The 14,619-nt window shown below is 39.6% G+C and overlaps 1 protein-coding gene across 3 annotated transcripts in view; it reads left to right on the forward strand.

Moving 5' to 3' along the window:
* The window catches only part of hoxd3a (homeobox D3a), a 9,758-nt gene extending 8,046 nt beyond the window's left edge, over window positions 1–1,712 (forward strand). For all 3 annotated transcript variants that reach the window (XM_084338981.1, XM_084338982.1, XM_084338983.1), the window contains one exon: window positions 1–1,712. This exon is cut by the window's left edge and continues 137 nt beyond it. In XM_084338981.1, the coding sequence (XP_084195107.1) occupies window positions 1–660 (660 nt within the window). In that variant the 3' untranslated portion in view covers window positions 661–1,712.
* The last annotated feature ends 12,907 nt before the right edge of the window (window positions 1,713–14,619 follow it).

Raw genomic sequence — 14,619 nt, forward strand, 5'->3', positions numbered from 1 at the left:
ATGGCGAACCTGTTGAATCTCACAGAGCGGCAGATAAAGATCTGGTTCCAGAACCGGCGGATGAAATACAAGAAGGACCAGAAGGCCAAGGGGATCATGCACTCTCCCCTGCAGGGCGGCCATTCCCCCGGCGACCGGAGCCCGCCGCTGAGCGGCCCCGGTGGCGTGAACCACATTGGATATTCCACGCAGCTCTCCCAGAGTGTGAACGGCCTGAGCGCCTACGACGCGCCGTCGCCCCCGTCGTTCGGCCACAAACCCCAGCAGAACATGTACGGCTTGGCGGCCTACACGGCGCCGTTGGGCGGCTGCCTGCCGCATCAGCAGAAACGGTACCCGGGCCCCGAGTATATCGAACACCACGCCGGCGGCATGCAGAGCAACGGCGGCTTCGCCAACGGCGCTAATTTACAAGGCAGCCCCGTTTATGTCGGCGCGGGGAATTTTGTCGATTCCATGCCAGCCTCGGGGCCCATGTTCAACCTGGGCCACCTGCCCCACCCCTCGTCTGCCAGCGTGGACTACAGCTGCGCCGCGCAGATCCCGGGCAACCACCACCACGGCCCCTGTGACCCCCACCCTACATACACAGACCTGACCTCTCACCAACAAGCGTCTCAGGGAAGGATTCAGGAAGCGCCCAAACTTACGCATTTGTAATAATGTCGGATCCCTTTGTTGTGTGTGTGTGCGTGTGTGTGTGTGTGCGTGTGTGTGTGTGTGCCAAAATTACGTTGCGCTCTTTTATTACCTCACTAGTCTAATGATTACACTCCCCCAAGCGAGAGTCGTATGTGTATTATTATTACTACAGTATTATTGATATTACTATTAATGCTATTGTGTCATTATTTTCTAAATACAGCTTTTGTCCATTTCTCTTGACTGTTGGAGATGCGCTCATGCGCAAAAAGGGCAGACTAGCCTGGTTGTCAGTTGTTTGTTATTTGTTTTATTTTCGTTTTTTTTTTTTGTTTAAGTGCAATGCGCAATTTTGGGGGACTGAAAAATGTCATGCCATTACTTGAAGGTAAGTCTTGTGTAGATCACGACATTAGATGCTCATCTTTATAGAGAAGGGTTTTTAGGGAAAATCTCCGCGTCTGTTTGTCAATATCCCACATTATTATTATTATTATCCCACACAGGCGTCTTATTTATTATTTTCGCATTATTATTACTTTGCATTATCTCTCGTATTAGCACATTAGCCTATTTATTATTTAACTACTTTTGTATTGCACATTATTTATCGTTTATATTCGAGTATTTATATAAATGTGGCTATTTTTTTTGTAAGATTGGGACAGATCAGTCAGTGCACTTCGAAGGGTATAGGAAATACAGGGTTCATGCTATTGGTGTATTGTGTTGAAAGAGAGCGTTTCTAATTGTACATCTGGAATAAATGGGGCATCTTGTTGTGGTGTATAAACACCATGACTACACACCGATGTCCATGGTTAATAACCTTGTGTCAAAAAACCTCTATGCTAAAACAAAAGTAGACTATCGAAGTATCGAATATTATACAAATTTAACTGCACCAGCATGTCATTCTGTGTGGTCCATTGCAATTCTTTCTTTGACAAAACCATTGTTATTTCATTAAGTTGGATATCCATAAATTTATGAAACCCCTATGATGATATTGAAATGTTATATTTTATTGTGTTTAACATTTTGTAAATAAAGTGCTTAAATTCATGGTTTATTATTATTATTATTTAAATAGCCCGACACGCTACAAACAGACCATATAGCACATCATCTGGCTTTATTAATGCCACCGTTCCTGAACGGTGGACAATACCGCCTGATGCACGGTATGAAATTGAGTTCCCTGACAGATAGAAGTAACAAGGCTTTATTGACTTAAGCCCATATACCGTACAGTCCAGGGAGGGGGGAGTGTGCATGAATCAATAGGTAGAGACCAGGGTTATCTAAAACTAATCAGGTGGCTCTATACTTTGAGTGGAATGCGCATTTAGGCCTAAATGGACGAAAAGATACAATATGGACCGTATTGACATATTTCTGATTGGCGTTGAGGAATTGTAGCCCAAAGACTTACACATCTTCGGCAAGTCACAGCCAATCTCCTTTGTATTCAGATTTGGCAATAACGCTAACTCCCCCTTTTTTTTTTTACCAAAAGAGGGGATATACCTAAAGCGCCATTCGATTACTATATATTTGTCTGATTGATTTGTGCCTTGTGCCTGCAGACTCCAAAAAAGCGAAATGATTCAAAGCGTAGATAAGTCGTGTTCGGTTAATAGCGTGCTGTGCTGGAATAAGTCGCTACGATTTGTGCAAAAAAATAAGAAAACATGCTTCTTTGACAGTGGAGATGATGCAGCGAGATGTGATGTAGATGTATAGTGAGTGTGTGTGTGTGCGTGTGCGAGCGCGCGCGCGTGTGTAGAGAGAGAGAGAGAGGGAGGGAGATGGAGGGAGGGAGAGGGAGAAACGGAGAGAGAGAGAGAGAGAGAGCAGTTCATCCTTTATTGCTCCTGGAGAGCCATTTCAAAGCTCATTAATCAAAAACTCGTCGCTTTCAGACTCCTCACTGATCCCACCTCCTCGCGAACAAAGCATTTGCATTCCAAATTCAAGTAACACATTTGGAGCTGGGTATAGGCCGGTCTCTGGTGAGCTCCACAGAACCCATTGTGACGAGGACCAGAGGGTTAAAGGCGCCTGGACTCCAGGCCTTGGAGAGCCAAGATGAACCACCATTCCAAAATGTACAAAAAAAACATAATAACAATAATAATAATGACGATAATATATTATAATAATAATAATAATAATAATAATAATAATAATAATAATAATAATAATAATAATAATAATAATAATAATAATAATAATAATAATAATAATAATAATAATAATAATAATAATAATAAAATAATAATAATAATAACAGATAATAATAATAATAATAATAATAATAATAATAATAATAATAATAATAATAATAATAATAATAATAATAATAAAATAATAATAATATAATAATAATAATAATAATAATAATAATGATAATACTGATGATGATAATAATAATAATAATGACAATAATGATAATAATATAATAATAACAACAACAATAATAATAACAATACTACTACTACTACTACTACTACTACTACTACACTACTACTACTACTACTACTACTACTACTATTACTACTACTACTTACTACTACTACTACTACTACTACTACTACTACTACTACTACTACTACTACTACTACTAATACTACTACTACTACTACACTACTACTACTACTACTACTACTACTACTACTACTACTACTACTACTACTACTACTACTACTACTACTACTACTACTACTACTACTACTACTACTACTACTACTACTACTCTACTACTACTACTACTACTACTACTACTACTACTACTACTACTACTACTACTACTACTACTACTACTACTACTAATAATAATAATAATAATAATAATAATAATGATGATGATGGTGATAATAATAATAATACTGATGATAATAACAATTATAATCATATAATCGAGACATGACTTTATGCCATGTATATGTGTAGCTGGGACAGCAGGCTTTGTTTAGTGTGTTAACGTTATACTACATTAGGCCACATCCTTTCAGACCAAAGATTGAAGGAAAAAGACACTTTAAGGTCTCTCTCTCTCTCTTATAAAGAGTCTTGCTTTAGTTAAAGGTATCTCTCTCTTATAAAGAGTCTTGCTTTAGTTAAAGGTATCTCTCTCTCTTATAAAGAGTCTTGCTTTAGTTAAAGGTTTAGTTAAAGGTCTCTCTCTCTTATAAAGATTGTTGCTTTAGTTAAAGGTATCTCTCTCTTATAAAGATTGTTGCTTTAAAGGTCTCTCTCTCTTATAAAGATTGTTGCTTTAGTTAAAGGTATCTCTCTCTTATAAAGAGTCTTGCTTTAGTTAAAGGTCTCTCTCTTATAAAGAGTCTTGCTTTAGTTAAAGGTATCTCTCTCTCTTATAAAGAGTCTTGCTTTAGTTAAAGGTTTAGTTAAAGGTCTCTCTCTCTTGTAAAGATTGTTGCTTTAGTTAAAGGTATCTCTCTCTTATAAAGATTGTTGCTTTAAAGGTCTCTCTCTCTTATAAAGATTGTTGCTTTAGTTAAAGGTATCTCTCTCTTATAAAGAGTCTTGCTTTAGTTAAAGGTCTCTCTCTTATAAAGAGTCTTGCTTTAGTTAAAGGTTTAGTTAAAGGTCTCTCTCTCTTATAAAGATTGTTGCTTTAGTTAAAGGTCTCTCTCTCTTATAAAGAGTCTTGCTTTAGTTAAAGGTCTCTCTCTCTTATAAAGAGTCTTGTTGCGTTAAGGTCTCTCTCTCCCTCTCTCTCTCTGTGTGTCTCTCTGGGTGTTGAAACAACACCATGTGTTTCCCTAACTCCGTAAACACAAACACATATCTACAGGAACACGTCATGCCTCAATAAGTATAGGCTGCACAAATATAAAGATACAATCCGGTGTTCATTTAGCCTATATATTTGATATATTGTGTTCTTGAAGAATATTGCTTGTATAGATGAAAATACGCTTTAAAGAATTGTATCAACCCATCACAACTCAAAATACAGGCCTGTGTTTTATTCCAATGTTTATCATTTCACACAGAGCTTTTAAAGCCATAAACATGTCAGGGTTAGATATCAAACAGGCTTAGGCTATAGTCCTTACATCAAGACCAGAGCTCAGCCAGTAGCCTATACATTTACATTTGACATAGAAAATCCCTTCTATTTCCAGTGAGGGCCCCCGCACCTTTGTTTACGTTTAGATTCGGATCGGGGCTTTTATATGGCATGATGACATGACATCTTCCAGCACATCCATTATTATATGTGTTTAATTGAGGACACATCGTGATTCGTCTGCTATTTCCTTATATATTTGTTGATGTATTGAGGAAAGTTTAGCCTATATTGTTCCCGGTCCCAGAACAACCGAGACCATATTCTATCTCGCATTAATTCAATTTACCAGAATTCTGGCCAAACAAAATAGCTCAATTCACGTCAGTGTTCATTGAATGGCGGCCATTTTAACCCTGGGTGAGCTCGTGCTTTCATCTCTGCACCCCCCCCCCCCCCCCCGACCCCTCACTGTGATGACGTACCCCCCCCCCCCCCACCCCTCACTGTGATGACGTTGATGCCTCTGACGACGTGCCCCATTTATACAAATAAATGGAAATATAGGTCTATATTATACTATAGGCTAATTCTCCCTATGTAATCAATTGGTTGACGACTCCGCAGAGGACTATATACGTGGATTTCAGATTTTTAACATTTGTCATTTCATTGGGGGAAAGTGGGCAATCTATCATGGATATATGGCTATCTGTGAGTTGGAGAGGTAATTTATGTCTAATTAAAGCTATCTCCACTTAGAGGTATTATAGCTGCAGGATAGTAGACCTATACGAGATATCTTTATATGCCCCTTCAACTGAGGGCTGGCTGGTAATTCTGAATAGCCTAGTAATTTAATATGTACACACCAAGGAACTATTGTTCTCTATAGCGTGCAGGCTGTGTTGAACGAAACAGCATTAGAAAGCACATGACCTGCAAGCAGTTTGAATCAGTGCTCAATATTTCTTTAGACTCTCCAGTTAGACTCAAACGCTGGTAAAAGAGGGAACTGATGGATTTGACTCATGGACAATATTTGAGTACAGGGGTTAACAGCAAATAATGTGATTTTGTGATTTTGTTTAAATTGGCAAATATGGTATAGTAGAATACGATACAAATCAGTGGGGATTCGTATAGGCAGAGCCAGACTCTAATAAAGCCATATATATAGTCTACCCTGCCATATGTTATTGTCATGCATGTATATTTAGCCGGTTCAACGCTGAACCTGCCACTACTTCGACCATGCCTTGAGTGGGAGTCGAACCATCGCAAACCGCTGCGCCAAGAAAGGAATTCCCCCCTAAGCGTTCAGTTTGGATGCCTCTGGGGAGTGAGTTTTACTTCTATGTGCCGTAGTCACACTATCTCGGCACATATCCGTTACATTCACCCCCCCTAAACTCACACCACCCAAGGCATCCGGGTCTACGGCACCACTGTAGCCGGTTCAACGCTGAACCTGCCACTACTTCGACCATGCCTTGAGTGGGAGTCCAACCCCGGGCGTCCGCACCGGGGCCAGCATCGCAAATCGCTGCGCCAAGAAAGGAATTCCCCCCTAAGCGTTCAGTTTGGATGCCTCTGGGGAGTGAGTTTTACTTCTATGTGCCGTAGTCACACTATCGCGGCACATATCCATTACATTCACCCCCCCTAAACTCACACCACCCAAGGCATCCGGGTCTACGGCACCACTGTAGCCGGTTCAACACTGAACCTGCCACTACTTCGACCATGCCTTGAGTGGGAGTCGAACCCCGGGCGTCCGCACCGGGGCCAGCATCGCAAATCGCTGCGCCAAGAAAGGAATTCCCCCCTAAGCGTTCAGTTTGGATGCCTCTGGGGAGTGAGTTTTACTTCTATGTGCCGTAGTCACACTATCGCGGCACATATCCGTTACATTCACCCCCCCTAAACTCACACCACCCAAGGCATCCGGGTCTACGGCACCAATGTAGCCGGTTCAACGCTGAACCTGCCACTACTTCGACCATGCCTTGAGTGGGAGTCGAACCCCAGGCGTCCGCACCGGGGCCAGCATCGCAAACCGCTGCGCCAAGAAAGGAATTCCCCCCTAAGCGTTCAGTTTGGATGCCTCTGGGGAGTGAGTTTTACTTCTATGTGCCGTAGTCACACTATCGCGGCACATATCCGTTACATATAGGCAAGCAAACCAAAGGCATAATAATTTGTATTAGAGGAAAATAATGCAAAACAGGCTATACCCAAAGTGCAGAATGTACCCAGTATATATACTCTATACTTTATGTCTTTATCCAAGAAAAGTTCTCTATAGCAATGCTGCATGGGTGCTTATTTTTGGGTCCCTGATTGGATGGAAGAAGACTATAGACCAGTGGTTCTCAACTGGTCTCGCCTCGGGACCCAACATTTTCCTTAGTCATTAAGTCGCGACCCAAATTTTTGAACCACTATGATTTATTAAAAAAAAAAAAATCAGTTATACACAATCTTTCATGCACTGTTAAAAACATGAAATAAACACAAAAAAGTGCAACAACAGTGCAACTAGGGCTAAAAACCCAATGAAATAAAATTATAATAAATAATATTATGCTTCTTAGCTGATTTCTTAGCTTAACATAACAGACTAATGGGATAACTGGGGTTGCAACAAAAGTGCAACTAGGGCTAAAAACCCAATGAAATAAAATAATAATAATAATAAATAATAATTATGCTTCTTAGCACACTTCTTAGCTTAACATAACATACCTACAGTAAGTTTGGGGGAACTAATGGGATAACTGGGATGTTGTTTGCTCCTGACAAGAGTCTCAAAGTCTGGGGTGATGGTAGACAAAGCAACTCTGAGGTCATGCTCAATGTCCAATCTGTTCCTCTGCTCTGTCTTCAGCTGGACCACAGCTGAGAAGCCACTTTCACAAAGATAGGTAGTGCAAAAAAAGAAAAAGAAAAAAAGTTTTTTTTTACACACATCCGCGACCCACTCAAAATGGCTCCACATGGTGGGTATAATATTTAAATACGGGGACCGTGGGCTTATGGTTTATTATGGGTACTGCTGCTGACAATCATTAAACTAATGATCTCCCCCGAGGAGCTGGGGGACACTTACTGTTAAGACCTATTTGCAACAAGCACCTCCACGATAGAGACAGAAAAAAGCACCCGCTAAGAACACAAACTCGAGCCACAGACAGTGGGCTAGTCTGTATAATGGAGAGAGAGAGAGAGAGAGAGAGAGAGAGAGAGAGAGAGAGAGAGAGAGAGAGAGAGAGAGAGAGAGAGAGAGAGAGAGAGAGAGAGAGAGAGAGCAGGCAGACTCTCTCATCATCAGGGATGGATGGTGGACCACCACCGGCGGAGGCAGTGTGTGAGAGACAGAATGTCGCGAAGGGTCCGGTTACCGTTACCGGCGCCTCAACTCAAGCACATCATCGATGCGTCCCTCTCGGACTCAGGGATCCGTGGCCCCCGTGCGTTAACCCGCGGTGTACGCGGTGTTTTGATCATCATCTCACGGAGAGAGAGCCTGGTCTATACTGCGGCGCCGGCGACGCGCATAATCAAAATGGGCAGAACATATCGCGAGGATACTCCTCTCTCTGTTGTGTTTCAGGCAAACAGAACATATCGCGAGGATACCCCTCTCTGTTGTGTTTCAGGCGAACAGAATCCACCACATAGTCCCAAGAGAGTCTCCCAGGCGCTCGCTTCAAGGCACAAGGGGGGGGGGAACACAAGTTGTGATTTTTTTTGTTTTGTTTTGAGTGGATGGAAATCAGAAGCAGCAGCCATAAAAACAGTAAGTATAAGCGTTACTTCGCAATTAAAACTCTTTGCATTGACTAAAACTATATCCCATTTCTTTACAGGCTATAATCAAGTGTTTATTATGGATTAGCAAACGTCGGATCAAGAACGGATTTCACAACAAGACAACGAACAGGATTTAGAAAAGGAACGTCATTTCAACCGATATATCACACAAAGAGGTCCAGGAGGATGGATGGACGCCACCCTTCATTTTACCCTATTATAGACGAACGTCAGGTGAACATATTATGGTTTCAAACCAGGAGACAGAAGAAGCGGGAGAAGGAGGGCCATGTAAAATAATTAAATTAAATGATCAAATAATATCACCCCCTTTCCCCCGTCACTTCTATATATTCATGAGCTAAAGGAACAATATATAGATAGAAGTGCTCCAATCGAATTATGATGAATTGAAAATGGCGGACCCTGATGTAAACAAGACGAAAGTCTTTCTCTGGTCTGCATCCCCTTAACAATTGTGTGTATTGGGCCGTACTGTATTGTACCCATTCTGCAATCTGTTAATAAGGTTTTCAATCAATCAATCAATCAATCAATCAATCAATCAATCAATCTAAACCTTAAGCCTTAATTAAACCTGCACAGAGGATAACTTGTTGTCAAGATATCTTTCACTTTCCACCGCCTTTTTCGTGTTGCAACTTGGCTTGGATGTTTTAAAGTTTACACAAAGTAGTCTAATTGGGGGAACAGTGCATCGTTTGTTTAACTGGCTGTTCGCTGTAAAACGTGCTGTGTGCTGCTGAGAATAGATCAAAGACGGCTACTGTAAACGTGCCAAGCCAAATGGCTCAGAGATATATGTGGGATCACGTTTCAGGAGGCTTCCCCTCTGAGGGGAATTGTCCCATCATGTAATCTCTCTAGACATGTCTGAACGCTTTTACTGTCTACTATTGAAAGCATGGAGCTTTGGCGGTTTTGAAATTGGACACAGCAAAGTGCCAGATAAGTGAAGCTTTAGTTTTCAGGGCACCACGTTGGCTCTGACTTACACAGATATTGAATTATGTACTGAGACTAATCTGCTAGATCGTTTTTGTGTATTATACTGTTGCATAGTGTACACACAATGTAGTACACAAAGTGTACACGATGACCTTTCGGTCACCTCTCAGTCCCCTAAGACGGGTTTGTTCTTTGGATGAAGGGGAAAGCAACGTATCTACTTTGCTCTCGAATGGCACATTGTTATTTAAATGTGACAGATAACTCACTTTGAATTCCTGTTATGCTGTAACTGTACTAGCACATCTTGTAAAGTTAATATGAAATTATATTGTGTGTGTGAATTGTGTCCTCAAGTGCACTAATATTGTTCCCGGGTTAAAGATGGAGATGAAAGATTATTACAGGTTCATGTTATGTCTCATGTATTATGCTGATACAGCAACATGTCAAAGACCACCAGATATTTAAAGGTATTCATTTAATGTACAAATTTATAGGATTTACATGTTTATACTAAAGCCAAATGTTTACACTGTTTATTATTCTTGTATTCTTATATTCAGAGTTAATTATATTGTTTACACTGTTTATTTTTCTCATATTTTTATATTCAGATCTAATTGTATTGCCTATATTTATGTCTTTCTACTATTACCCTGCCCATACCTGTACCCCCCCTCCCCCCTCCCCCATGCTGCTATGACACCTGCATTTCCCCCAAAAAGGATCAATAAAGGAATATCTTATCTTATCTTGTCTTAATGTAAACATTTATTCTGGATTCTGGATGTTTCTATATACTATAAAACAAAACTATCTTAATCCCGCAATGAGGTGTTTATATACTTAACTTTTAATACCATCCGGAATGTTTTTTAGGCTATTGTCAATTATCTTGATCTCCTGTTGTCTTCTGAAGAAAGAGCTCCCGTTATCCCGTATCCTCACGGCGCCAGACATTTTATCACATGTTCTTATTAGATTCAAATACAAATGTATTGTCATCATAGCAGCACAAGTACAGTACAATGAAAAGAAGTTCGGCATCCAACCAGAGTGCAAATGTAACAGTAAAGTGCGATAGTAATATACAATTTACAGGTGATTAAACTGGATAAATATATATATAAATTATACTACTGAGTAATAGTGCTAATCAGATGTATGTACAGAGTTGTAGTATTAATATGTACAGTGATGCAGGTATAAAGACACTATGATAGTAAGTCATACTGGCGTAACCATTAAGAGTAAGGGATATAGTATAGTATAGTATCTACAGATATGTAAAAAGGATTATATGCAGGTATGTACAGACATGTGAATATATATATATACGGTATATACAGCATTATTGTACATGCTATCATACAGAGTTATATGGGTTATATGCAGGTGTATAAGTAGGTATATAGAATGATTATATGCAGGAATATAACATGGATATATATATATATATATATATATATATATATATATATATATATATATATATATATATATATATATATATATATATATATATATGCTGTAAATATAAATGTATATGTATGGTATACATTACACAGCATTATTGTACATGTTATCATACAGAGTTATATGGGTTATATGCAGGTGTATAAGTAGGTATATCGAATGATTATAAGTAATAATATACATATATCTATATGCTCTAAATATATAAATGTGTATGTACGGTATACATTACACAGCACTATTGTACATGCTATCATACAGAGTTATGGGTTATATGCAGGCGTGTAAGTAGGTATATCGAGACACAAAGTGGGTCATGAGACTGTTTCTTCTGGATCCCCTGTTGAAGCCAAAACAAGCATCCAATAATTGTTTTCTAATGAGGCTGGGTCCCCGGGCGATGATAACTATAGTTAGTTTAGGTGGACCTCAGTAATCTACCCATATACATGTACAATAATGCTGTGCATACCGTATATATACATTTATATTTACCACATATATACAGACATACATACATTTCCACATCTGTCTGTACATACCTGCATATAATCGTTTTTACATGCCTGTAGATACTATATCTATATCGGTACATATCGTTTACCTACTCTTACTATCAAATCAAATCAAATCAAATTTATTTGTAAGGCCCGACAACACACGTTAATGTCCCCATGGGGCCGGACACGTCTTCTTTAAACAAGTCAAGAAAAAACATCACAATGAATCAAGAACAAAACAAAAACACCATGCAGTCCAAAAAATGTAAAATTAATTAAATAAATGAATGCAACACTCCCAGACATACCCCACACAAAGGTAAGGAAAACCTAGCAATAGGAAAAAATGCACCACAGGCAATGTGGAGGAGAGAAACATTAGAAGGGCCGTTCAAGGGGGGGGATCTCCCTTCTTAGATGTCGGTGATAGTAGTGTTGCAATAAAACAGGCGAGACAGTTGGCAAGCATGCACACATACGTGTAATGAAACACAGATAAGTGCATGCGATAGCAATTGAACATTTGGAAAGATTGAAAATAGAGCTGATGGCGGATCCATTTGAGGTATGGGGCGGCGCAGAGAGGGTCACATCCTCCCAGTCATCATCACGGGACGTCCAACACTCTGGTCATCACCACGAGACAGCCACTCACAGGGAGACAGGGAGACGGGACAGGCGTTAGACAGTTTGCGTGATTGTGATGGGCGGACATAGCAATAGATACATGTGGTGGTAAGCATATATGTGAATAGAATAGATATATGTAGTAAGCATATATGTGAATAGAATAGAAGTACTTAACCCAGCAATGAACTCAACGTCTAACACCCACGAGACATCCACCACCTTGGTCAGCACTACGAGACAACCACTCAGAGAGATGGGGACACGTCTATACTTCCCACAAGCAAGTTGTCCTACCGCGTTCCCGTTTTGCGCTCTGATTGGCCACGCACGTTTCTGGTCATGTGACATGTGCGCCCAATCGCATGACGAGCAGTGTCTTAGCCCATTTCCGCGTCGAACAGCCTGCAAACGACCTAACGCCTAGTTTATCACTGGTTAAGCTTAGGCGACTCTTTCGCAGTTGGTTAAGGTTAGGGTTTGGAATCAGGGCTGGCGTTCTATCGCCATGCTCTAAGTCTAAGACAAACTCTAACCTTAACCAACTTCAAAAGAGCGCCTAAGCTTAACCGTCCAAAGAACTTGCCGTCACACAATTGGGCGCACATGTCACATGACCAGAAACGTCAGTGGCCAATCAGATCGCGCAAAAGGACAACTTGCTTGCGTAAAGTATTCACGCGATGGGGACAGGGGTTAGAGAGTTCCCATGTTTGTAGTGGGCGGAGATGGATAAATAAATACATGTAGTGAGCATATAACATACATGGTGACTTACTACCATAGTGTCTTTATACCTGTATCATTGTACATATTAATACTACAACTCTGCACATACATCTGATTAGCACTAATTAGTTAGTAAGTAGTTAGTAGTACTAATTGATATATTTTATACCTAGTTTAATCACCTGTACATTGTATATTACTATTGCACTTTACTGTTACATTTGCACTCTGGTTGGATGCAAAACTTCTTTTTGTTGTACTGTACTTGTGCTGTATGATGACAATACATCTAATCTAATCTAATCTAGAGCAGGTAGAGTATACTCCTCCACACATGGGCTTCTACACTGTGTAACCAAGTTCCTCAAAGTTAGAACCGAAACATATGAAGATCTTCGTCATTTCTTCAAACATATTCTCTTAATCATTGATTTCCGTACATCTGACCTTCTGCGAACATATAAATAAAGTTGGAAGACTGAATGATTATATCAAGCAATCATGATTTATGTAAATGTGTAACAGTGTTGGGGGAACTAGTTATAATTATTCCAATACAGAAAATGTTGAACCAATATTTAACTGCCCTACAATGATTTAGTCAAACTACGATACTTTCAAATAGTCATTTATTATCATAAATTAATGATATAATATTAATATCATTATCAAATTACACATAACAACCGGTTCCTGGATACCTTGGTTTGTGAAAATAAGAACGAGGAGAGCATTTGGTGGAATTCCCCTTTTCCGGGGTCCCAAGCAAAACCCTGGACAGGCTCCAGTATGTTCAGAATTCAGCTGCCATGGGTTCTAACCAGCACCAAACCCTGGCAGCACATCACCCCCACCCTCATCCACCTCCACTGGCTCCCCATCAAATCCCGCATCACTTACAAAACCCTCCTGCTCATCCTACAAGTCCCTCCACACTCTGGCACCTCAGTACCTCACTGACCTCCTCCACCCCCACACTCAGTCACGGTCCCTGCGATCCACGGACACTGGTCAGCTCTCCATTCCCCGAAACCAGACTGCGGACCTTCGGGGACAGAGCTTTCAGTGTGGCAGCTCCCACCCTCTGGAACTCCCTCCCCGCAGAACTCTGCAACGCAACTCTCCAACTCTGGACTCATTCAAAAAACTCCTCAAAACCCACCTCTTCAACTTGGCCTTTAACCCCTAATTTCTCACTCTGTATGTTGTGTCTGTCCACTATGTTTGCTACTTTTGTAACCCCCCCCCCCCTATGTAAAGCGACCTTGGGTCTCCTGAAAGGCGCTATATAAAATTAAGTTATTATTATTATTATTATTATTATTATTATTATTATTATTATTATTATTATTATTATTATTATTATTATTATTATTATTATTATTATTATTATTATTATTATTATTATTATTATTATTATTATTATTATTATTATTATTATTATTATTATTATTATTATTATTATTATTATTATTATTATTATTATTATTATTATTATTATTATTAAGACTACCACTAAACCAGAGGACTCTTATTACAGTACAGATAGTTGACTGCTCTTGAAACAAACTGATGCAAAAACAGGAAGCACACCAACACTAATTAAAGCACGTTATGGATTTTTAGATTAGATTAGATTAAAATGTATTGTCATTATAAAGCACAAGTACAATACAATTAAAATAGATTTGGCATCCAACCAGACTGCAAATGTAACAGTAAAGTGCAATAGTAATATACAATGTACAGGTGATTGAGTATAGTGCTAATCGGATGAGTACAATGTACAGTGATACAGGTATACAAAGACACTATGGT

This window comes from Notolepis coatsorum (assembly GCF_963971535.1).
Source record: "Notolepis coatsorum genome assembly, contig: SCAFFOLD_1145, whole genome shotgun sequence".
NCBI classification, from domain to species: Eukaryota; Metazoa; Chordata; class Actinopteri; order Aulopiformes; family Paralepididae; genus Notolepis; species Notolepis coatsorum.